The 22,545-nt window shown below is 44.9% G+C and overlaps 1 protein-coding gene across 1 annotated transcript; it reads right to left on the bottom strand.

Moving 5' to 3' along the window:
* Positions 1 to 652: 652 nt before the first annotated feature.
* Positions 653 to 21,858, bottom strand: EMP1 (epithelial membrane protein 1). Its single transcript, XM_023226132.1, has 6 exons — positions 21,783 to 21,858; positions 20,486 to 20,681; positions 5,886 to 6,004; positions 3,875 to 3,971; positions 3,629 to 3,769; positions 653 to 2,915 (listed from the first exon to the last, which is right to left on the bottom strand). Exons 3-6 carry the CDS (start codon positions 5,961 to 5,963, stop codon positions 2,746 to 2,748), a joined length of 486 nt encoding a protein of 161 aa, XP_023081900.1. The 5' UTR covers positions 5,964 to 6,004; positions 20,486 to 20,681; positions 21,783 to 21,858; the 3' UTR covers positions 653 to 2,745.
* Between the last annotated feature and the right edge of the window lie 687 nt (positions 21,859 to 22,545).

Raw genomic sequence — 22,545 nt, 5'->3', positions numbered from 1 at the left:
CCATTGGTGTTTTTGGTGCATTACTCTGTGCAGTTATTTCATCCGAGACCAGAAGGGGCTAGAAGATTGCCTGCTCCACATTCAAACCCTCCTTATCGTATTGGTGCTGACATGACACAAGGATATGCAGTCTTTACCCGGTCCTAATTGCTCACAGAATGAAGCCAGTCCTTACTGCTCACAGAAAGCAGTGAAGCCTCCCTTCACTCACAGGGCCCACACAGGTATGCCCTGGTTTATGTAATGAATGGGCTGCTACAAATAGGTGTGACGCGTGCCTTTGTGAATCACTTTATATTTTGAAACACACTAGAGGAGCTGGCTATTTCAAAGAAACTTTACAAGTGCCTCATTTCTTAATGTCACAAGCATTTCTGATTTAAAATCATAAACTCTTTCTAATGTATTAGCTTATGAAGTCTCATGTTTTGCCTAAGAGGTTTAATTAAAGCAAGATAAAACTATGCTTAATAACATTCAGTTGCCTGAAAGAGCTATTGCAGAAATGCCTAATATATTACCAGAAAGTAGCTTAATGTCTCAAATAAATGTCAAGTTGTCCAAATCAAACTGATAGGCAGCTTACTGAGGGATAAATGTCGCAACTATCCATATTTTTCCACATTTTTTTAGAAAGAAAACATTCACACAATGAAGGGAATCAGAATCTGTTTTTATATCCCTAGAGTTATAAACATTTGTATCAAAATATTTACAATTATAGTATATGAAATAATCTATTAACGAAGAAGCCCAATACAGTACTAGAACAATCCACCAAAGTAATGCAAATTACATGAGACATAAATGTCACAGAACAGTAAGTAAAAGATAAGGGATACATGGTTTACTACAGTCATAGCTCAACTTCTTAACAAAATGTGAGTATTTCCTTTGGATATGTCTGATATGTAAGTATGCTTCTGCACTAAGACAGCCTTCTGTAACCATGTGATAATTAAATCATAATAACAAAGTTCATCTTCCCACAGTTTTTGCTGGCCAATCTCTCTAACCCCAGCCCAGGTCATTTGGTGGCTTGCCCTCAACATTTCCTTAACCAGAATAAACATAGAGAAATAGAATTAGTAATAATCCTTTTACATAAATACCAGAAATCATGGCATAACAAAACCCCAAAAATGAAAGGTATAAAAGAAGTGGATGAGGCGAAAGCTAATAAAGAAAAGTAGGCAAGATGTCTCAGATTCTCCCTGGGGTAGACCTTCTCAGGGCGATAAACAAAAAGTTTTCCCAAAAAACCCCTTTAGACAGAATCTGAGATGGCTTAAAATAGCTGCTCCAGGGCAGAGCAATGCCTGCTTAACCAGGAATAACATACTACTTCTAAGTCCTATATAGAGGTGCTCCTGCGGCAGCAGACAGTTCATCTACCATCTGACTAGGTACTACAAGAGTTTTTCCTTTTTTATTTTAAAGAAAAGATCCGCCCATCACCTATATTTTTATTTATCTCATGGGATTTTCTTATTTTCCTGGGAATGCAGGCACTCTGTTCTTATCATGGCTGAAACATAGTATGCTTAATACTTCACAATTATATAGCACCTTTCACCCAAGGGCCTGTTGTTTGGTTTTGGTTTACGTGTGTTTTAATCAGCTTCCAGAATTGCCATGCCTCACCTGTGAAGTGGGATAGGCAGGGTCCCTAAAAGATGATCACTCCAGCTGGTGTCTAAGCCAGAGCTACCACTGAGCCTAGGAGCCCTGATCCTCAATATTGATCATTAGACAAAACTTCTTCGTAACAGTTAAAGGAAGAGTAATAGGATTGTGCTACGAGCAGCCATGTCCATCTCTTTCCTGTTGTATACTTAAAAGAAACATTGACTGCATTGAGGGGAATCCTAAAAATATAACCCTAATATGGCATTGTTGCAAGACTGCCCTTTGGATCCCATAGTTTGTGTGGTACTTTCATCACCGAATTGTTCACTAGTGACTTTAGAGGAACTCCAGAAGAGCTGTCTTGGCTTTAAGCGAGAGGCCTAGCAAAGACCATGGCTTGAGGTCTCCCTGAAGGACAGCCGTGTGTGAGGTCAGGACTGGGCTCTGAGCATCCCCCAGGTTTTCCATTGTGAAAAGCTCTCCTTCTTGGTTTAGCTAACCCACCAACGTGACCTTACAAACTCTCTCTCCTCCTCCCATTTTGTCACTGAATTCCACAGAGCTAAGTATCTGTTCCAAAGAGGGACAATGGCTCGCAGGCCAAAGCCCCCCAGGAGGCACTTCAGACTGGAATGTGATGTTCTGCTTTGGGTCAGAAAGGCAGGATGGCTTCCAGGCTTATCATATTCATCACAAAGACAATATCTCTCTTGCCAGAACTTGTACCGCTATTTTAACTCGGTGCAGTAGGTCTGTGGACCTCAGTGCATGACCCAGAATTCACCTCGGAAGTGGGGCTGGTGTTGTGGCAGCTGATGGGGCCCCAGACAGTGTGTGTCACTGAGAACAGCTGGAGGTCAAGTCTGGTGGCTGCAGGGAGGCTCTCTGGCCCCCATCAAGGGAGCATCAAAGTACTAGCCAACTACTTTCTCCCCAGGGCAGGGGCTTGGCAGCAGACAATCTCCTCAGTAATGGTTTGGGATTTGACCTTCCCCCTTTTCTTCCCCCTCCCCCCTCCCCTATCTTGATTTTTCCTGTACAGCAACCTCCACTTCCCTCCCAGATTCAACGGCTTCCTCCTCCCCACCCCCCAGATCCCCATGAACTCGTCCGGCCTTATTTCTTTCTCAGGACCAAATAGAGAATGCCGATGATGAAGCTGAAGCAGAAGCAGATCCAGGCCAGGATATAGGAATAGCCGTGGTGATCCTGCGACCCGTGGTAGGTTTCATAGCCATTTGTATAACGATTAGTGTAGATGGACACCCCCACCAGCACGCACAGCCCTGCAGGGGAAAAGGAGATGTGTCAGTGTGTTTTCTTACATTAAAATCGAGAAAAAGTTTTTCTAATTTTAAGAAGATCCTACTTCCCTCATTAGCAATAGGAAAATGAACTCTGGCTGTTTGTCCCTAAACAGGAGTTCTGATGGATGTCCCCTGGGCCAAGCTCGATGGTATGTTGATAAATTAGAGGTGTCTGGGCTCTCATATCTGCGCTGGTTTGTGTGCCCATAGTGTGATGTGAAACACAGAACCTCATGCCTACCACCCAGCTGTTCTGTCTGGCCCTTGTGGGTCTAGGAAAGCTAATCAAGGATGAAAAAGAGCACGTCCTTCCACCAACCCGAGTATATTGGGAAAGAACAACAATTAAATAAGAATCACAATCACTGTGTGCATTGTGGCAGTGGTTTCATCTTTCTGAGAACTCCTACCTTTCTGCCTTCTTCAAGTGTCTTGTATACATGTGCTATTGACAGATAATGTGCTGCCACTTGGTAGCTACCCAGGAGCACTGGTTTTGAACAATGAAGAAGATGAGGGTTCTTAACCCAAGCAGCAATTCAAGGTTTTCCATGAGAGAACAAATACCCAGAGGAGAAAATTGCACAAGGAAGTTTCACTGAACCATGTGCTAATCTGTCCAAGTTGCCAGAAGCACCCATGGTAAGATGGACTTAACAATGTAAACTGGACTCAACCCATGAGATACTCACAGCACACCAGCATGGTGGCCCCCGAGAGGAAGAACCGGTTTCCCTTCTCCATGGTGAAGAGCTGGAACATGAAGACCAGGAGAGAGATGGCAGAGAAGATGATAGAGAGAATCATGAAGGCCTGCACTGTCTTCAGGGCATCTGTAGACACAGGGCGAGGAGAACAAGGGCATGGGGTCACTCCAGGGGCCGAACATTCCCTGACCACACCTATTGTCAGCACTGGGTCAATATCTTTATATATACCTTCATTGGCGTATGACAGGGTCTCATTGCAGAAAGTGTTGGTACAGTTTTTCCAAAGACCTACTGATGCATTTCCCGCATTGGAAACCATCCAGACCTGAAACCAGAAGGAAAGAAAATGTTGATTGAAAGCTGACCCTCTGATTTAAAAAGAAAATAACAAATCAGCTTGCATCGGGATCAAATATTAATGAAGACACTTTATCTAGCCATAACGATGGCTAAGCAGCCTATCTGTGGGTGGAAATAAGGCCCGATTAAAACTGAAGTCACAAAGGTCCCAAGAGAAGAGAGAGAGAAGAATGTGAAACCCAGAAAGAAATCACCTAGCCCTCTTTGGGTTCCACGATCTTCATGACTTAAAATAAACGGAAGTAATTCAACCACAGTGGTTTAAAATTCTAAGGTTCTGAGAAATAGAAATCCAGGATGAGGAAGCTGGCTTACGTGTGTGCAATTCATATACTCTAACAAGATTGTTTCTTTGAAGTCCCTGGTTGACCAGGAAAAAAAAGTGAAATGTCCAACTGGAAACAATTAAAAAACATAAGACCTACTGGGAAAATAACAATGAATCTGGTAGTTAATAAGCCCCTTTCATCTAAACAGAAGGATCAAACTTGACTGTCACAACATGCAAAGTAATTTGATAGTAAAATACTACAGCAAGTGCTTTCCTGTAGGGGCTACTAAAAGCTGAAGGGTGACCTGAATGGATTTCCCCAGGCTCATGATGGTGCCACCATTCCTTCCTGCCTGGCCCAAGAAAAGGAATCACCCTTCTAGAATAGAAAATAAGTGCAGGGTTCTGTCTGCACACACACAAATGCACACACTGGAAAGGTGGGGCCAGGCACATGCAATCACCTGCGCCAATCCCTGCTCTTCATTCAATAAACAGCTGTGTGCCGAACCTTATATTAGGGGCTGGTAATTCACAGACACGCAGCACTTTGGAGCTCATTAATACACTTTGAAGAGGCTTATCAGATTTATCCGGATAGATATAAGAGTTGACATATAGAATGGCTAAATTACAAAATGAGGAGGTTGCATGGGTGGGGGTTGTCTTATCGCAGTTATTCTTAAATTAGCCTTGCTTATGATCACCCCCACCAATGTTTGCAAAGCTCTTCTAACTGAACTTTAAAACTCATTTATACTTTAACTGTGATAGGGACCTAAATAGATTCTGAAACCATGGTTTGCCGGCCTAGTGATTGGTGGCCTTGGTTTTTAAGTCCAAGGAGCTGGCTTGTTTTTCCTGAGAAAAGCACAAGTAAAAGCAAATTGGGCGCTATAAGCTACCACTAGAGGTCAGAGTAGCCCAGGGTTCAGAGAGGAAAAAAAACTACCTCCACTTTTTTTTTTTTTTTTCTTGTTTTGTCTGAGTTAGTTAATTAAGTGGCACTGGGTTAATCTGGCAAAACTCCACTTTCACAGGCTACTCTTTGCTCAAAATTCGAATTCGCCAGTCTGGCAGTCAGAGCCTGTCATCCTCTCCTTCCCATCTATCCTTCTAATCAAGCTTCTCAGAAGGGGAAGTCCGGCTCCAGCCACTGAGGTGTGTGTCCTCCTTATCCTCTGACCAAAGCTTGTCCTTCGTACATGTGCTCCTTTGCTAGCACTCCCACCTGAATGCATCCCTATGATCCTTCCACCTTCCCTCTTTCGCTAAGAGAAACCTCAGTCATCTACCAGCCCTCCAGGTTCACCTCAAGCTCCACTCACACCTGCTGCTGGGAAGGCTCTTCTAGAGACCGAAGAAGCCGCACTAGATCCTCCAGCCCTTAACCACCTACAGCTCTGGCAGGATCGCTCCTGTGGCCATTCACCTTTATCCTCTTGTTATTTAATTGTTTGAAGGGCAAACATGTGTTTATTTTGTTTCCCACAACTGAGCTGTAAGTTCATGAAGAGCAAGGGCTGTGGCTTAAACTTCTTTTGTGCACTTGATGTAAATATTCGAATGATTTCTCAATGAGTGAATAAACAAAAGGATATTACTCACATTGGCAATGGTGCAAACGAATAGCATAATAACAGTGGCGATGTGGACCACAAATATACCAGCCAGCAATACCAACATCTTGGCTTTCGGTTTTTTTGGTAACTCGTGAACAAAGAGTTCTGAAAAGAAAAAGAAAGGGACAAAAACGGTTACTGTCAGATTCGATAAGACGACTCAGTTTTCCCACACATGTGGGCTATCTGCTAACCTGGGGAAGAGCTGCTCTAAAAACCATCACAATCGAATCATAAACTCCTGAAAACACCCCTGCAACCTAGTTCTGATTTGCCTAAGTGCCTATTCATCCAGTTATACATACCTACATGGAAACATAATTCTGTTTCTTCTTAGGTATTTACATACTCATTTCTCTAATACATTCTATTTCAAATAAGGAACAAGAACATTTTATGATAACTGTTACTATTTTATTTTGTTTGTGTTTTAGAGGTTACAAATGGGACTTTGATTTTCAAAGAAGTAGACCTTTATAATTTCCAGGTCTCTGTGCAACAATGTCATATAAATGTCCATTTTCCACTAGGAAAATGTCCATGCTTTCATCGAATTGTTCACCCAGCACTTTTAATAGACGCGAATGCCTTCTGATTACTCAATGCCCATATACTGAATAGGCTACTAATTTGATCCCGGATGAGATATAAAATGTGAAAGACACAATTCTATTATTATAATGCTGTTTGGTTTTCAATATTTATAACAACCTCATTACAGTTTAATGGTCTGGTCACTCCCAACTGAGCATTTCAGACTAGTATTACTATACCTGAGCCTTTGGACTCTGTGTGCCTCATGGCAGAAAGCCTGCCATTGGTCTGGGCAGAGAGTCACATTTTCCACAGCTCAGTGTGACGGTTCTGAGGGCTTTAAAAGTATGCAACTTGAGATACCATCAAATGTGCCTTCTTGTACATGACATTTACACACCAATCCTTCAGGACTCAATACAGAAGATAGGCAAATGCATAAATCACAGGATGGGAGGATTGGGAACTAACATTGATTAAGAATGTACATGGATAAACAAAAGTTTTCAGCCATAATGGCAGCAGAGAAGAAGGGAGCCCATTGATCATAAAGCCTAGAAAATAAAGGAAGTGTGAAGGATACACATGGGGGAGGCTATTCTGATTTATGTCAGCTACAGAAGGAGAACTTTGTCATGCCTAAGACTGTCACAAAGCAGTGCAGGCTCAGAGGGACATCAAAAGGAAAGGGCTTGAGGTTATTCACACCCTAGGCAGAATGGATGTGTGGATGCCCTAACCAAGGGAGGAGATGACCAGGCGCGTCCTGCAATTGTTCCACTGCCCTCTCTCACTCCACCTAATTTAATTGACACTTTGAATGTGCTTGAGCCACTTTTATGCCACACCAGGTATTTATTAGAGAGCACTGATACTATAATTCCAACACTTCACATGCCTTTTATCTCCTCTCACTTTCTTCATCAGGCAACCAAAAATCTAGAATGATCTAATATACATCAGGGTGCCTTGTGCTCTGCAAGCAAGGAATGAGAGGCAGACATTGCTTCCACCATTCTCCCTGATCCTCTCCAGCAGCCCCTTCCTAATCTGGTCACTTCCTTCCAACCCAGGCTGTTTTTTTATGTGTCCAATTTAACTGCGCATGCAAAAATTATGACGTTTATCCTGCCTTTTCAGGGGAGAGGTTGGAGCTTTCATGTCTGCTATTAATAATCTTCCCACACATTCAAATTCATTTTTGCTTTTCTCGGGTTCTAGCACACCTCCACAATTTTCTGCTTGACTTAAATGCACAGCAAAAGGAGTTTTTTGAATCAGACAGAGGTTGAATTAGAATCGTATCCAGTTATTTGACCGCTCATCTCAGTTTCCTCATTTAGAAAGTGGAAGTCACAATGTCAATTGCAAAGGGAAGTGTGAGGATGAATTCAGATTGTTTATGTAAAACACCTAGTGTCTGGCACATGGCAGCTACTAATAATGGGGTTGCTTTAGCTGTGGTTATTATTATTACTATTATTCATAAGTGAAGCCGGGTAGCTGTTGCCAACTCAACCCAGTTACTCAATCGCTTGGGTGCCCCATGTTAAGTGCAAGTAATAAGATATCTGCTGTGTAGTTCACGAGGCAGGGTGTATAAAATCCTTTCAGTCCTCTTAGAAATTGTCATTTGTCTAACCCTTGCCCCTTAAGGGGGGAGACCTTTAAGAGTCCACCCTCGGGAAAGACCAGGAGACAGTTCACTTTCTCAGCTCAACTTCCTCATACCCCCCAAGATTCACACTTCACCAGATCCTGATCTCATTGCCCACTATGGGGAAAGGAACAGGTTGATTGCAGGGAATTACAAATACTACATAAGAATACTTATGTTTAATCCTCCTCAGGCTCTTCAAATGACTTTCTTGCTCCTGTTGCTTCTAATTTACAAACATCCTCTTCTTAAAAGCGGGAAGGGCTGGAGGGGCCAATAACAGAGTATCATCCACCAAGTGAAGCCACTTAAACGAGTCACAGAAAACATTCCCTCCCTGATAGGTTGTTGGGAATTCAGCGGCATTTTGTCTCCTTGGGTTGCTCTGTAACCCCTAAAGTCGAGTCTGATTTCCTCTGCCCAGCTCACACTCTCTGTCTCAATGACCCCTCCCACAGCACCTCTACCTGGACCCCATGCGTCACAGCCCTGGTGGTGTGTGAGAGTTCCTGGCCCCTGGATCCAGCTGACCATAAGCCCTGCCCATTGCAGGCTGGAAGAATGGATGTGAGAATCAAGCAAAAGAGCAACTCTCTTTCATCTTGGATTTTTGTGGTTGTGCCCTCCCTGTCTTTTCACCACGGAAAGAAGCAAAATGTCTGGAGTTAGCAAGTGGTCTTCTTGCGCGAAACACACAGTTCTCTCTGCTTTTAGCTGCTATATCCAGCCAGAAGGAGGGGCTGTTTAGCTTGAGCTACAACTTCTCCATCTTTTCACTGGCCCATTATTTGTCAGGTTTTACGAATATCATTCACTGTCAGTTTAGAGGGGCTTCCATTATTTTCAATGGCCTTCCCCCAACGCAGGTGAAAACAGAATGAATTATCTTCCTGAGTTTCTGGGCTGAATCATCCCTAGTTACCCAGTCTCTATACTGGGCTAGATACCTCCTGCCCCCAGGGGAACCCTCAGTCTGGGAGGGGGTGATCATTGAGGTCTTTATGAAAAAGTCATTAGTGGTACCTAATGGGTCAATCTCTGTGCATTTATCAAATAGCAGAGTAGAATAACAGAAGAACTCTTGCTCCTGAAACTTCCACCCACCCATTACTTGCAGGGTAGCTTGTGGGAAGATTCATTCCCTGCCCCACGGTGAATCTTGCTTCATACAAAGGCACTGAAAAAAATACCATGTATGAGAATTTATACATTGGAAGTATTGGTGGCTACTACTTATTTCTTAGCAGTGTGTTTCACTAAAACAATAGTAGACTTCTCCCTCACCCCTCTCCAAAATGCTATGGGTGGCACTCTCCAGTGGAAAGCATACCCCAGTCCTAGTGAGGCTGAGCAAACCAAGATGCAGAGAATCACAGCATTGCAATTCTGAATACTTTGAAGCAAGACCTGCTTTTTGCAGAGCATTTGGTGCACTGGGCAGTCCCAAAGTTGTAGGGGAATGATCATAACAGCGTTCATTTGTGGTGCTTAGACTCCCAGACCTAGGCCAGCAGAGCTTATCAATTCATTGCATTTTTAAAGAATAGGCCATCCACTGACTTCTATGTGGATGCCAGGAACACATTTCTGTACCCACCGCTGTGAGTGGAGGATGATCTCTTTCTTAAGCCTCACCTACCTAACATACGTGGCACAGGGGCTGGGTGGGAAACTGAGGAAGGTATAGGAGCCACGTATGTTGACTCTGGAGAGAAGTATTGTTAACAGAAATGGAGATCAGCACCTCAGGGCCACACACGGGTCTCTGATATCCCTTTTCTGTTTTTTCTGCCCTAATGGACAGGCTTGCAGTTCCCTACCTCCCACCACCATCTTTTGTTTCTGACCACTGTTCTTCCTTTTCTTTCCACATTGCCCAGACCACACTACAGCAGAGGTGTCTTTGTGCTCCTAGCTCTAATGCAAACCTCACAAACACTGACCATTCAGTATTTAGATAAAGTTCTTAGCTAACAGAATAGCTAATATAGTTATAGTTAGTAGAAATAACCCTGAGGGAGTTCAAGACCATCCTGGCTAACATGGTGAAACCTAATCTCTACTAAAAATACAAGACATTAGCCGGTCGTTATGGCACACGCCTGTAGTCCCAGCTACTGGGGAGGCTGAGGCAGGAAAATCGCTTGAACCAGGGAGGCGGAGGTTGCAAGGAGCTGAGATCGCTCCATTGCACTCCAGCCTGGGCACCACAGCAAGACTCCATCTCAAAATAAAATAAAATAAAATAGAACCCTGAAGATTAAAATTGCTCGTGGCTATAGCTCCAAAGGGCTAATATGAGACATGAGAGAAGGGAAAGAGGGATAACCAAACCTCTCAAGTTATCTCCATCCATTTAAATCTTTATTGGCTTCTTGCCTCCCTCTTACACACACATACACACACACACACACACAAGTGAAACAATCAAAGGAACACAACCCTGAGACTGCCTTACATTGCTTTGTTGCCTTTGTTCAGACAGCCTAACACTTTTAGGGTTATCTGACCAGTGAGAAATTACTCAGGCCCGCATGGGAGCCTTTCCTTTTCTGGTGGGTAACAGTCTGTAGAGACTATGAGAATAATTTACTTCTAAGAAACAGAAGGGAAGTTTAGAGGTGCATAATTTGGCTCCATGATTGCTAAGCTAGGAGTCAGATAACTTCCTCCTGTCCAGAAGTCTGTGTGCTTATTGAACTGCCATGGGGCCTGGAGGCAGCAGCAATTCTTTAAGCGTGGCCTAAAACGCAATAACTGGGAGCAATACAATAGAATAGAGCAACCAAAAACCCACTTCTTCAGTGAAGGAAGTGGTCAGAATCCTGGGGCTTGAGTCACTGAAGAATTAGCCTTAGCCGAGGGGTGGGAGGGGAGCATGTTCAGAAATCAGGGACTGAAGACGATGCGAACATTCGGGGAGGCCCTCGGGGCTCAAATTTCCATGATTCATTAGAGAATGGGTAAGATTCTCCCAGATGAAAGGCATCATGGAGGCCTTCTCTACAAGAGGGCACGAGAGAGCTTTCTGAGAAGCAGGGGATGGATCTGGCTGGCATTTCCTAGGCAGCTTAAGAAAGACCAGGTTTTTTTCTGGGGAGAAGAGCACAGTAATGACCACTGCCAAATGTCCTATCTTCCCTTCCCCTCATTCCACTTTTGTTGCCCAAAACCTCACAGTCCTACCCTGAGTTTCTACCTCCATTACTTATCTCACATCCTTCCTTATGTTCCATTCCCACTGCCACTGTCCAGTTCAGGTCCTAGCCTGACCATGGCATCAGCCTCACCCATGACCCTGTCTCTGAACGCCTCCCCTCTAACATATCTTCTACCCTGCCACTGGGTTATGTGACCATGGTACTCCCCTGCTCAAGAACCTCCAAACTCCCACCACTAACCACCACCAAACACCAGGAAAGAGGCTCCAAGCACCTCAAGCCAGTCCTTGCAATCCCAGGCCTCGGATTTCCAAAAATAAAAGCCCTGCTTTGTATTCTTCTTTCAGTGACAGTCTATCAAATTCTTTTCAACCAAGCTAAAATCCTACCTCTTCCAAAATGCCTTCCCAGATCCATAGGTTAGGAGTAGGTTTCTTTTCTCTCTTATTTTATTGCCCTCACATAGCTTTTCATTAAAACTGCTAATGATAGCCCTAAGATTTTAAGTCCCTGAAGGGAGAGTCTTGCCTATGACAGGTACCAAATAAATATCTGTTCAATGAACAAATAAATGAATTAAGGATGGCCATAATTTCTTCCCTATGGAAAAATAATCAATGTCAAAATGACTGAAGACTTCATAATAACCACAGAATTCTAGAGGGAAAATATTTCCTTTTTTTTTTTAACATACATAGACTTTAGTCCTTTATTAATTTTCAGAAATTGTTTAATACTTTACTACAACTATGTATTGAGCATCTTATTGTATGCAAACTTTATTATATATTTCTACATAAATACCTATGTAAATACGTGACTGTTTCCTGAGTGCATTTGAATACACAAGGGTATATATGTGTGTGTTGCCTTTTGTTCAAAAGGAAATAAGTGAATTCAAAGAGAATGTCTTAAATTTCTAAACGCTAGTTTGTCTGCAGATTTAACCTTTCTCTCTACTTCTTTGAATTATAGAATCTCAGGACTGAAGAGGGAGGTCTTTAAAATTCCTTTTCAGTTCAAGAAAGTCATCTACAGATCTAGACCAAAGAACTATCTAAATCATGCTTAATCTCCTCCAGTCATGGAGAGCTCGCTACGTACCAGGATCCCCTCCCCAATTGGAAAGACTTTTCTGACAATACATCCAAGTGTGCTCTTGGCAACGACCACCACCACTTTTAATTCTGCCGGTGACATTACCCTACTAGACTAATTCTTCCTCTTTCTAACATGGTTTTCTTCACAGAAGAACTACCAGGTTATCAGAAGATTCACCAGAGGCCCTCACCTTAGAACTCAAAATCTCAGTCAAGTCATAACACAGTCCTGAGATTACTGCTAGACACTCCCTTTTTGTTGGCCAATGTTTTTCTGACAGTGAAATTCCAATCTCTTCCTGGATAACTGTAAACTTTGAAGAAAGCTTTCTCACAGCATCTGACCAAAGACATGGCCCTTCCTCCAAGGCATGAGGAGAGAGAGAGAGGCGTAGCCGCTGTTTCTGGTCAACTGACCCCCATGAGTCAGCTGTCCCCACACCACCTTCCTCAGCGTGACACCTGAAACTCTGCAGCTGCCTCTCCTTCCTAAGGACACCGCGCAGGGTGGCACGAAAGCCTTTCTGTCCTCTGCGCACGTCAGGAGCATTTTGCTTTTGTTGGTTTGCTTTTGACGTGTTTGTTTCCCATGAAGGATCATTTGGTTGGCAAAATGGATGCTCATGTTAACACAAAAGCAGAAAAGGAAGCACTCCTTTCTGGGGACAGCCAGTGAGGATGTGTCTGGAGGAGGAAAAGACTGGGATTAAAGGCAGGCTGAGTGGATGAGACCTTGGATGAGCCTCTCTGGCCATTGTTATTGTTGTTTTATATCAAGTGTACTTTTCCATTCTCAATATTGTTTTTATGCAGGAGTGGGAAAGCAGGGTATTAATTTCTCCGTGGGAAACATGCAGAGAAAAAGGATTCTCAAGGGCCATTTCCTTCGGCCTCTGCATAGCTCATGTTTGGTGTGGAAGGAAGGAACTTCAGGTAGGACTTGACGTTGGAAAATACAGGGCAGTTTTTACGACCAGGAGAAACATCGTCAATCAAGCAGCAAAAGTAATAGGAACCTACAGGCTGCAGGGAAAACTATTATTTTTTTCATCTCCCAAATGCAGGCTATCATAAATGGGGGTGATTATACAGCAAGTCGTGTTTGTCTGGTGCTGTGTAGACTAGCACAGAGTCTCACATAGTTAGGGGTGAGGAGCCAAGTGGTGGGTTGCGAGTGGGGGCAAGCCCGCTATACGAGAGAGAATCTATTGGAGAACCAGATTCTTATAATAAATCTGCCTCCTACCAACTGCTGACTTTGGAAAAATCACATAACTTCTCTGGTCAGTGGCTCCTAGAGGCACAGAGTTCAAAGTAGCACAGAGCAGGGCTTCTCAGTTCCAATCCTGGTTCCACCACCTCTGAACTGTGACCCGTAGACCTCAAAGGATTAGCGTGAGGGCTGAAGGCCTGTGCCAGGCACAGAGCGGGGGCCACACAGTTCCTGGTTGGTTGGTCTCTTCCTCTGTGTAAAGTGAGAGGCTCAGGGCAGCGAAATGGGCCTTATGCTTCCCTGGCAGAGCCTGAAGACCAACGATTATGCTAAAAACAAACAAGCGGCATGCATATTGTTTTTGCAAATGCTCCCAAGGAGAATAACCTCGCTCTCTTACTTCCGCCTGTCCTCCTTTGTGTCCAAGGGAGGGGGTGGATTTGGGCAACAGCTGCAAAGACTGAGGCCAGACCTGGGCTGTGAAGTTGGGGCCCAGCCCACTCCCCCAGACTGCAGCTGGTTAAGGGATCAGGCGATGTTCCCTGGGCGAGGACGGAAGCGTGAGTTGCCTTCTGCTTTTGACAAAGGAGTGTTCTGGCAGCCAGAATGTCTTCAAGGGAGAAGCTGCCAAGATAATAACTAGGGGTTTGGGAAGAAAACCTAGGTGTGGTCCAGCCCCAGCGGCGCTTGGGCGGGACCAACAGTAGATGGCGGCAACATGCTGCAACCAGCAAAGCTGCAGCCTCCTGGAAGGTGGCAAGCTGGGAGGGGAGGCCCCTTGCCTAGAGACACCCCAGACCCATCAGGTGGGCTCAGGGCTTCATTTCAATTCGTTCTTTAGAGGTTGAGAGGCACTGAGGTCATTCAGTCCAACCCCTTGATGGGAAGGAAATGCACCTCCCCAAAGGAGAAATGCAATCGAATCAGAACTGAAGCCATTTCGCACCTTCCAGGCAGGGCTCTTCCACCTGGCATGATTTTCTCTCTCCTGTCTCTTGGCTTAGGGTTTGGTGGAAGTTCTAGAACTTCTACCAGATCTACTGTTCTCTCTTTTCCTCCTACGTTCTCTGAGTTAATCAAAGAGTCAGCATACACCCCTTAAAACTGTGTCAATTATAAAAACACATGGTCTTCAGAGGCCACTGCTTCTCCCTTCGTTTTGCGGAGAAGGCCCACCCAGCAGAGCCAGCCTGCCTGGCCACCACAGGCCCAAACCAGATGCCCCTGCAAACTCCAAGCAAGCTTCTAACCCTCATCACAGGAATCCCCACCCCACCCAGACCTGGAGACTATCTTTCAGTAAAGGGAAGCTCCAGGTCTCAGCTTCAGAACTTTCTCTGAGATCAATGTGAACACACTGGCTTGCCCCAAGCTAGTTGTTTCAGGGTCGCAAACCTCTCTCCAACTCCCCTTCTCCAGGGTCCTGGGGAAGGGTCTTTGAGTCTTTGAAACAAGAGGTCTAAGGATCAAGGACCCCGTTTTGCTCTCAGCTCTGATCTGACCTGGAAGAGGAGAAACATTGAAGAGGTTCCAGCCCGGTGAGCACCCGTAGTGGAAACTCAAATGATACCAAAGAGGTGTCAACTATCCTAAAAAAAACAAGAGGAAACCAATGCAACAAAAGATTCTTCACAAGGGACAAAGAATAGAATTCTGACTGAAGGACTGTCCTGAAACATTGAGGGTAGGTGGTCCCCAAAAAAGAGCGGAAGGATGGGAGGGGAAACAGCCTCATCACTTCTCCCTTGCTCTTTCTCCATCCACTTAGCTCTTTGTCTATCCACTTTGTCTTTCTCTATCGACTTAGCTCTTTCTCCTGCTTTTAGGTCTTTCTGCCTGCCTCTTCCCTCAACACACAGCCTAGGAAATAGCATCCCACTTGCTCTCCCTCCCTCCTGTCTTAGTCACACCTTCCTCTTCCTCCTCTCAAATTGTTCCTCATTGGCTCCTGTCCACACCTATACACCACACCCTCATGCTGCAGGGTCTCCCTCCTCGAGAAGAGGGTGGAGTTTGTTTGCCAGGGCCAGCTCAGTTTCTCCGGGAGCCTGATTCTGTTCCTGGTGAATGCTTTGCTGTTGTCAATGTCTTCGCAGACTCAGCCTGCCCTCCTCATCTGAGCTGGCACCCTTTACGTTTAATTACTCAAACCTCTTTCTTCTATTCCTAGTGCCAGGTGAATGCTCATGGCTGAGAGTAAGTCCGGGGAACACCATGCCTAAAGAATCTGTGAGTGGATGGGGCAGAGGAGGTTGCGTGGGTCCTCAAGGAACCTAAGAGATGAGAATCCTCTGAAAAATGCCCATTTCAATGCCACGCGTTGCCTTGTTTCACTTTTCTATCAATTTTTACAGATTAAACTAGCTGCTGGCGTCAGCCCAAGGGATTCCTCAAAACAGAAATGGTAGGATCTGAATTTTTTTGTTTTTCGTTTCTTTTTTGGTGTTTTGTTTGTTTGTTTTGTTTTGTTTTGAGACAGGGTCTTGTTTCGTCACCCAGGCTGGAGTGCAATGGTACAATCATAGCTGACTGCAGCCTCAGAGTCCTGGGCTCAATCAATCGTCCTGCCTCAGCTTCCCAAGTAGCTGGGACTACCGGCATGCACCACCCCGCCCTGCTTTTTAAAATTCTTCTTTCAGAGACAGGTCTATGTTGCCCAGACTGGTCTCAAACTCCTGGGTTCAAGTGATCCTCCCACCTCAGTCTCCCACGTAGCTCGATTACCACGCCTGGCTGAATCTTAGAATCTCAGAGCCATAAGGGGTCTGAAAGAACCAACAGGTTCGACTTCCGAAAGCAAGAAGACAAGGGCCTCGCCTGTGGTTACACGGCAGAGTCTAGATAACACCACTGCCCCTCTGTCTTCCTAGTCAGCTGTCTGACATCTGCTCCAGGATTCTTGCCGCGGTTTCAAGCTGTGCCGAAGGGGCTTTCTAGTTTAACTACCCTGTTTGAAGAAACAATTCATGAAACAGGCTCAGCAAATAGAAAAACTGTCACAGCCACATAAGGCCAAGGGCACCATTCAGCAGAGGAGTCCATCGTAGTTCCAGGGAAATGCCATCTCCACCACACAAAAGAAAACCTTGACCCAAACATTTTGTTAAAAAGGAAGAGACAGGAGCAGCAATCACCACAGGTGTTTGTGCTTTCATCGTTCTGCTTCAGTATCAGTGACTCTCCCAGGTAAATTGAAGGAAATGGTTTTACCCAGGCAGGACGCCAGGGACTGAAGTGTTGCAAAGAGTAGTCTCAGGATGTGTGTATGTCAGGGCTGGGTGATGGAGATTCAAGTAAACCCCTAACTGGAACCATATTTGGGCTTCCTTGATTACTGAATAGCAAGTGCAGTCCAGAAATTCAAGATCACCTGGGCGGATCTGGGAAGAGTATTAGAAAAGGGAAGCCTATGGTGAGAAAATTCCTGTTCTACAGTGGTTAAGATGTAGGAGCTCTTCTCAAGGGGTTGATACCCAGATTGCTGGCCAGCAATTACAAGGAGGCTACATTTGATGGGCAGCCTGTTTCCATAGTTACTATGATGGGTGGTGATAATGTATAGGCGTGGGCTACGTGAACTATGGACCAAGTTATGGGACAATCCCCTAGCTAGAAGCCTGTGTCCTGGTATTGGATTGATCTAACCATGACCTAGTAGGCAGCAACACTGGGTGTGTCCCTCCAAGTATGTACATCTGAGAGTCCCAAATATGCCTGAGCTTTTGTGTTAGTCAGCTATGCACATACATGAGGGAAGTTAAAGAGGGAACCATATCCATGCATTTAGAAAATGAAAATACCTCCAAATCAAAAACCCCGTGAGTATGATTGACTAAGAGCATAATTCCAAGCTTCAAAAATGCTCCCTTCCCTTCTGAGCCTTAGGAAAAAAAAAAAAAAAAAAAGAAGAAGAAGAAGAAGAAGAAAAAATAATGCAATGTAGATCCATTAAGTTGTATTCATTAAACATTAAGTAAGTGTTAAGTGTTTAGAGGATAAGGATCATTGGGTGGAGCAACAACGAAACCAGAATAGATATTTTCTGAGTTGTTTCAGGCCAGCAGAATCAGGAAGTTATAAGGAAGTTGATTTTGCTGGATTTAAGGAACTTTAATAAAATTAGAACTGGCCTGCTAGGGGAAATGAGTGTGGAGATACACACTGAGGTTCTGAGCTCCCCGCATCTGGAAATTTTAAGATCTGTAGGATGGCCGTCTGCTCAAGATGGTGTAACAGTTAGATTTCTGCACACAGTAGGAGAATGAATGAGATCCAAGATCCCTCCCAAATTTAGAATTCTGTGAACCAAACGAAGGATGAAATGGAACTGACTTGCCTCCTGCCCTTTCCTGTGGCGACGGTTCAGTTACGTGCCCCACCAGGCTCCATAGAGTCTACAGAAAAGCAGTCTTGCCTCATCCACAAGTTTTCCTAGGTCTTCAAGGTGTCTCTCTCCAGTAGCCCCTGTGGGTCTGGCACTACCTGAAATTCCTAGAGCCACCCAGAGCAAGCCAAGAGGGTCTGCATTCCTGGGCGAGGGGGGGGGTCTCCATGAAGCCCACTGACAAGGCTGGGAACTTGATGGGCCTCATCTGGTCTCTGGAGGAAACAGGAAGCGCTGAGGAAGGTGTAATAAGTCCTTTCCACAATCCACAGAAGGGATGTCTTTCCTTTCCCCAGCGGTCTGCCCAGCAGTCCGTCCGCCCAGCAGTCCTGGGAGATAGCCAGATTCTAAGGATGTGATCTGCTCCGAGTTGGTTCTTGATGGCCTTTTGCCAACTCCCAAGACAGTTTAGTACCCACAAACAATGTAAAATGTGGGGGGCCCTCTGACCAGGGCGCCACACAGGATGTCCTGCAGCCCCCGCCCCCGCCCCCGCCCCATTCTTCGGAGTCTGGGTGGAATTGGATCTGCCCCTGAGGGTGGGAGGGGTGGAGCGGGAGGCGGGGGGTTGGCGGGAATAACCCTCACATTTCTGTATCGTCAAAGCTGAAATCCAGAAAAACTCTCACAGCTAAGGGATTCTCTCACTACTTCTTGGAGGAAGAGCAGGGCGCAGCAATCAAAACCGTGTTTTTCTAAATTGTCTTCAAACTCTAGCAAGTAACGTGTAGCATACTTTCTCCTGTATAAAGCTACGGTATCATGTGAAACGTTGCCACAAATAATGCAATTCATGATGGTTTACGCTCCCAACATTGTCGGGGCTTTCCGTGTGCTGACTGGTAAGACAGACATTGCTTATTAGTTTTAACCTGCACAGAACTAAAAGATTTGTATAATTTTCGCAGGATATTAACACTATTGATTTAATAATGGCTTCTCTAATCCACATCCATGTAATGTGGAAATAATAAACATCTGAAGCAAATGTAGGAGTTCCCTTCATCTTTAAAAGTTGCCCTGGTGCCTACTCAATCATCCCCCCCGGGGCAACCTACTGCCTTTCTAAAGGAAAAGCCTAACTTTGTCAGACAAGCTGAATCCTGTCATTCTCATCTTGTTTACTTGGGGAAAAAAATATACCAGTATCTTATGTTGAAATGGGCCACACCTCAGTAGACACTCACCCAATATGCTAACCTAAAAACAAAAAACAAAAAAAGGAAAAAGCACCCTTCTTCATTCCTCCTGATTTACTTCATGATTAGCATGAGTGTTTGCATTTATGCAACCACATTTTGGGAACGAGAGAAAAGACAGGCATTTCAAAACAATCACTGCCTTCCATGCAGAGAGATTCCACATCCACTTGCTTTTAAAAGTTCTTTTATCGTTTCTGATATGCCATCTTTGCACTCAGCACTGAAAGGCAGCTTTTTCTGGGGTGAAAGCACAAAGCCACTCAACAATTTTTAACAGGCACAGATGTTCTCCTGCCCCACCCTCTTCTCCAAACCCAGCTTCCCTTTTGCCTCCCCCGCCCTCCACATCTGGCCAAGAGAAGGCATCTGGAATCTTCATCAGCTCCTGCTTCCACCAAATGAACCCCTCCCACGTTTCATTTGAAACACCAGTTGCCTCCCTCTCTTTCTCTCTGTAACGGTTTTCTTCTTTTTTTCTTTTTTTTTTTGAGATGGAGTCTCACTCAGCTCACTGCAACCACTGGCTCCCGGATTCAAGCAATTCTCCCGTCTCAGCCTACCGAGTAGCTGGAATTACAGGCACCTGACATCATGCCTGGCTAATTTTTGCATTTTAGTAGAGACAGGGTTTCACCATGTTGGCCAGGTTGGTCTTGAACTCCTGACCTCAAGTGATCCACCCGCCTCAGCTTCCCAAAGTGCTAGTATTACAGGCATGAGCCACCCTGCCGGCCAACGGTTTTCTTTAAACAAACCAATCCCACTTCCCATCCTGTGAGGAGAAAAAAATACTTCAGTTTAAACAGAAACGAATAGAGAAGAAAACAGGCAGGAAAAGCAGTGTCAAAAATAAACTGAAAACCGGTTATCTATCCACTACCCCCGAAAAAATCCCAACCAACAACCAGCGAGCAGAGAAACAATTCAAGTCCTGAAGCAATCAGAATCAAAACAGAGGAGGTGAAAACCATCTGGCCAGTTCCCAATGTCATTTCCAAGGTGTGTGGTGTTTCCTCCATAAACAGTATCCTACCCCGGTTTGTTTCAAAGTCCCTGCTCCCTCCACATCCTAGAACGAGAACCCGATCACTGCCAGGCACGATTTCAGTCCCGTCCCACTGATTTCCCCAGACTCCGTCCTCAAAATACACTTTTCTGAACTTTCTGGAAAAAGTTGTCTCTGTATCCACTTTGAGCCAAAAGTTTCAAGGATCATACAAAAATAGCAAAGGAAAAAAGTAAAAGCAAAGCTTACATGAGATCAGAAGAAGGAGAGCCGTGGAAAGGAAGGAGAAGGTTTGCTGAGAGTCCCCTCAGCGTTAGGAGCTGTCCTACCTGGAGAGTCCCAGCGACAGAGGCGCTCTGAGTGGCGGGTGCTGGCAGCAGCCCTGGTCCGCTCTTCTGGAGGTATGCGACCGCACTGAGGGGAGGGACCTGCCTCCGAGGTTATAAGTTTCCCCTGCTGGTGTACTGGGGTGTGTGATGGGCGGTTTCTTTTCACCGTGTTTTAAAGGAGTTTCTATGAATCAGTCTGGCTTTAAAAAAAAAAAAAAAAAAAGATTTGTTGGTAAGCTACGCCCTGCTAAGCTGGCAGTCAGTCAAGAGTGGCTGGGAGTGAGCCATCAATTCAAAGAACCCTGTTGTAGGCTGTCTCTGACTCAGACACACAGACCACAGTGGAAAAAGGAGTGACATTGCTTCAAATGAGTAATAGGATCACACAAATAGATCTGTTTACTGAAGCCCATTCCTCCTCACCAAAAAGGAGACTTGGTTACCATGGGCATAAGGCAAAACACAACGTTTCAGCCTGGGAGGGGCAGTAAAGGGGCCAGTGTCCTGCTGACTGACGTCCTAGGTCATCATCCAGCGAGATTCCCAGTCTTCCTCCCCCATTAAATGCATCAGCTGCTGCACACTATCAGGAATTATCAGATTCCTTCTTTTATTTACTTCCCTGCCTGACCCTGGTGCACTGTCCTGTGGGTGGCTTTACAGGGAGGCCCTGAAGGCAAAGGGGACACACGAAGAGCCCTTGCATCCCTGCCTCTGAGTGATGGAGCACTGACTGAACAGCAGAGAATGCCTGGTCTTTCCTTATGCTCTGCTAGTGCCTGTGTGGACTCTCCACATCCCAGGAGGAAGTCCTCCAGTTAAGAACTTTGCTCTCTGCAATAATCAGCTGGACCTTGATCCACAATTGACTTTCTTGAACTTGGCCAGTAGCGTAATCATCCCAACTACCTCCCTGCACCACTCCCCTCTTTCTCTCACTCGACCCTGGAGCTGGGAGAAGCCTGTGATGTCATCTCATCCCACAGCCCAGGCATTCCACTGGAGAGAGTAAAAGCCCAGATGCCCGCGTTCAAGCCCAGCTCTCCACAAATGTGCTGTGTGACTTTAGGCGGACCACTTAACTTCTCCATGCCTATTTTCTCATGCATAAAATGGAGATGGCAGGTACGTAACTCATAAAGCTATGATGAGAAATACACATATAGGGCTTATGACAGTGTACATAGTGAGCACTCAACAAATCTTAGCTGCAAGGATTATTTTACTGAAGAAGCAGCTCAGGCCCAGAGAGGTGAAGTGACTTATTCAAGGAGATACAGTACGTTACCAGTAGTACCTTGGATCTAAGTCAACACATCCAAGCAATTCTATTTCTGTTATTCTCTGCTGCACCCTGATGACCTGTTTCAATTCAAAATATGCACGTGTAGTATTTCTTCATTGATTCCGTCAACACAGCCTGCACGTCAACCTTCACTGGGCCTGGTTCAGAGCACTGAGTCACAGAAGTGAACGACAGCCCTGCCTCTTGGAACTTATAATCCCTAAAAAGATAGAAAACAGACTGGTGGCTATTCACCAAAATGTTGATCAAATTCGGTGATAAAATTATGGGCGCATTTTAGTTTGTTCTGGTCACAATTCTGTATTTTCCAAATCTTCTGCAATGAACCTATATTACATCCTTTAGGAAGTTGGGATGTGTGTAGATGGATGAATGGATTTTAGGAAAAAATATTTTAACATGGGAATGTAGAGAATATTTTCTAAGGTAGATGATAAGGAAAACAACACATACACACACACAATGATTTGATGATGCTGCATCTTCACAAGTCCCTGAGAACTGAATTCTATCTCTGTAAAAGTAAGAAGGTCTGGATTTTCTCACTGAAAACTGATGATGTGATAAAAGACTGCATGTTTCTCATAGAGTTCCTCACCTCTCCCCTCTCTCATTGCTCATTTGATAATAAAAATGCCTGTCTGAGAGGGGCCACTCCCAGCAGTGGGTTGAGAGTCCCAGTGATCTCTGAGCAGCCCAACCCTCAGGGAGGGGAGGGTGTCTGCAGGTGAGGCCAGGGAATCCCCAGGCATGG

This window comes from Piliocolobus tephrosceles, chromosome 10 (genome assembly GCF_002776525.5).
Source record: "Piliocolobus tephrosceles isolate RC106 chromosome 10, ASM277652v3, whole genome shotgun sequence".
Taxonomy (NCBI): Eukaryota; Metazoa; Chordata; class Mammalia; order Primates; family Cercopithecidae; genus Piliocolobus; species Piliocolobus tephrosceles.
Note: the sequence above shows the minus strand (reverse complement) of the source record. Positions and strands in the feature narration are given on the sequence as shown.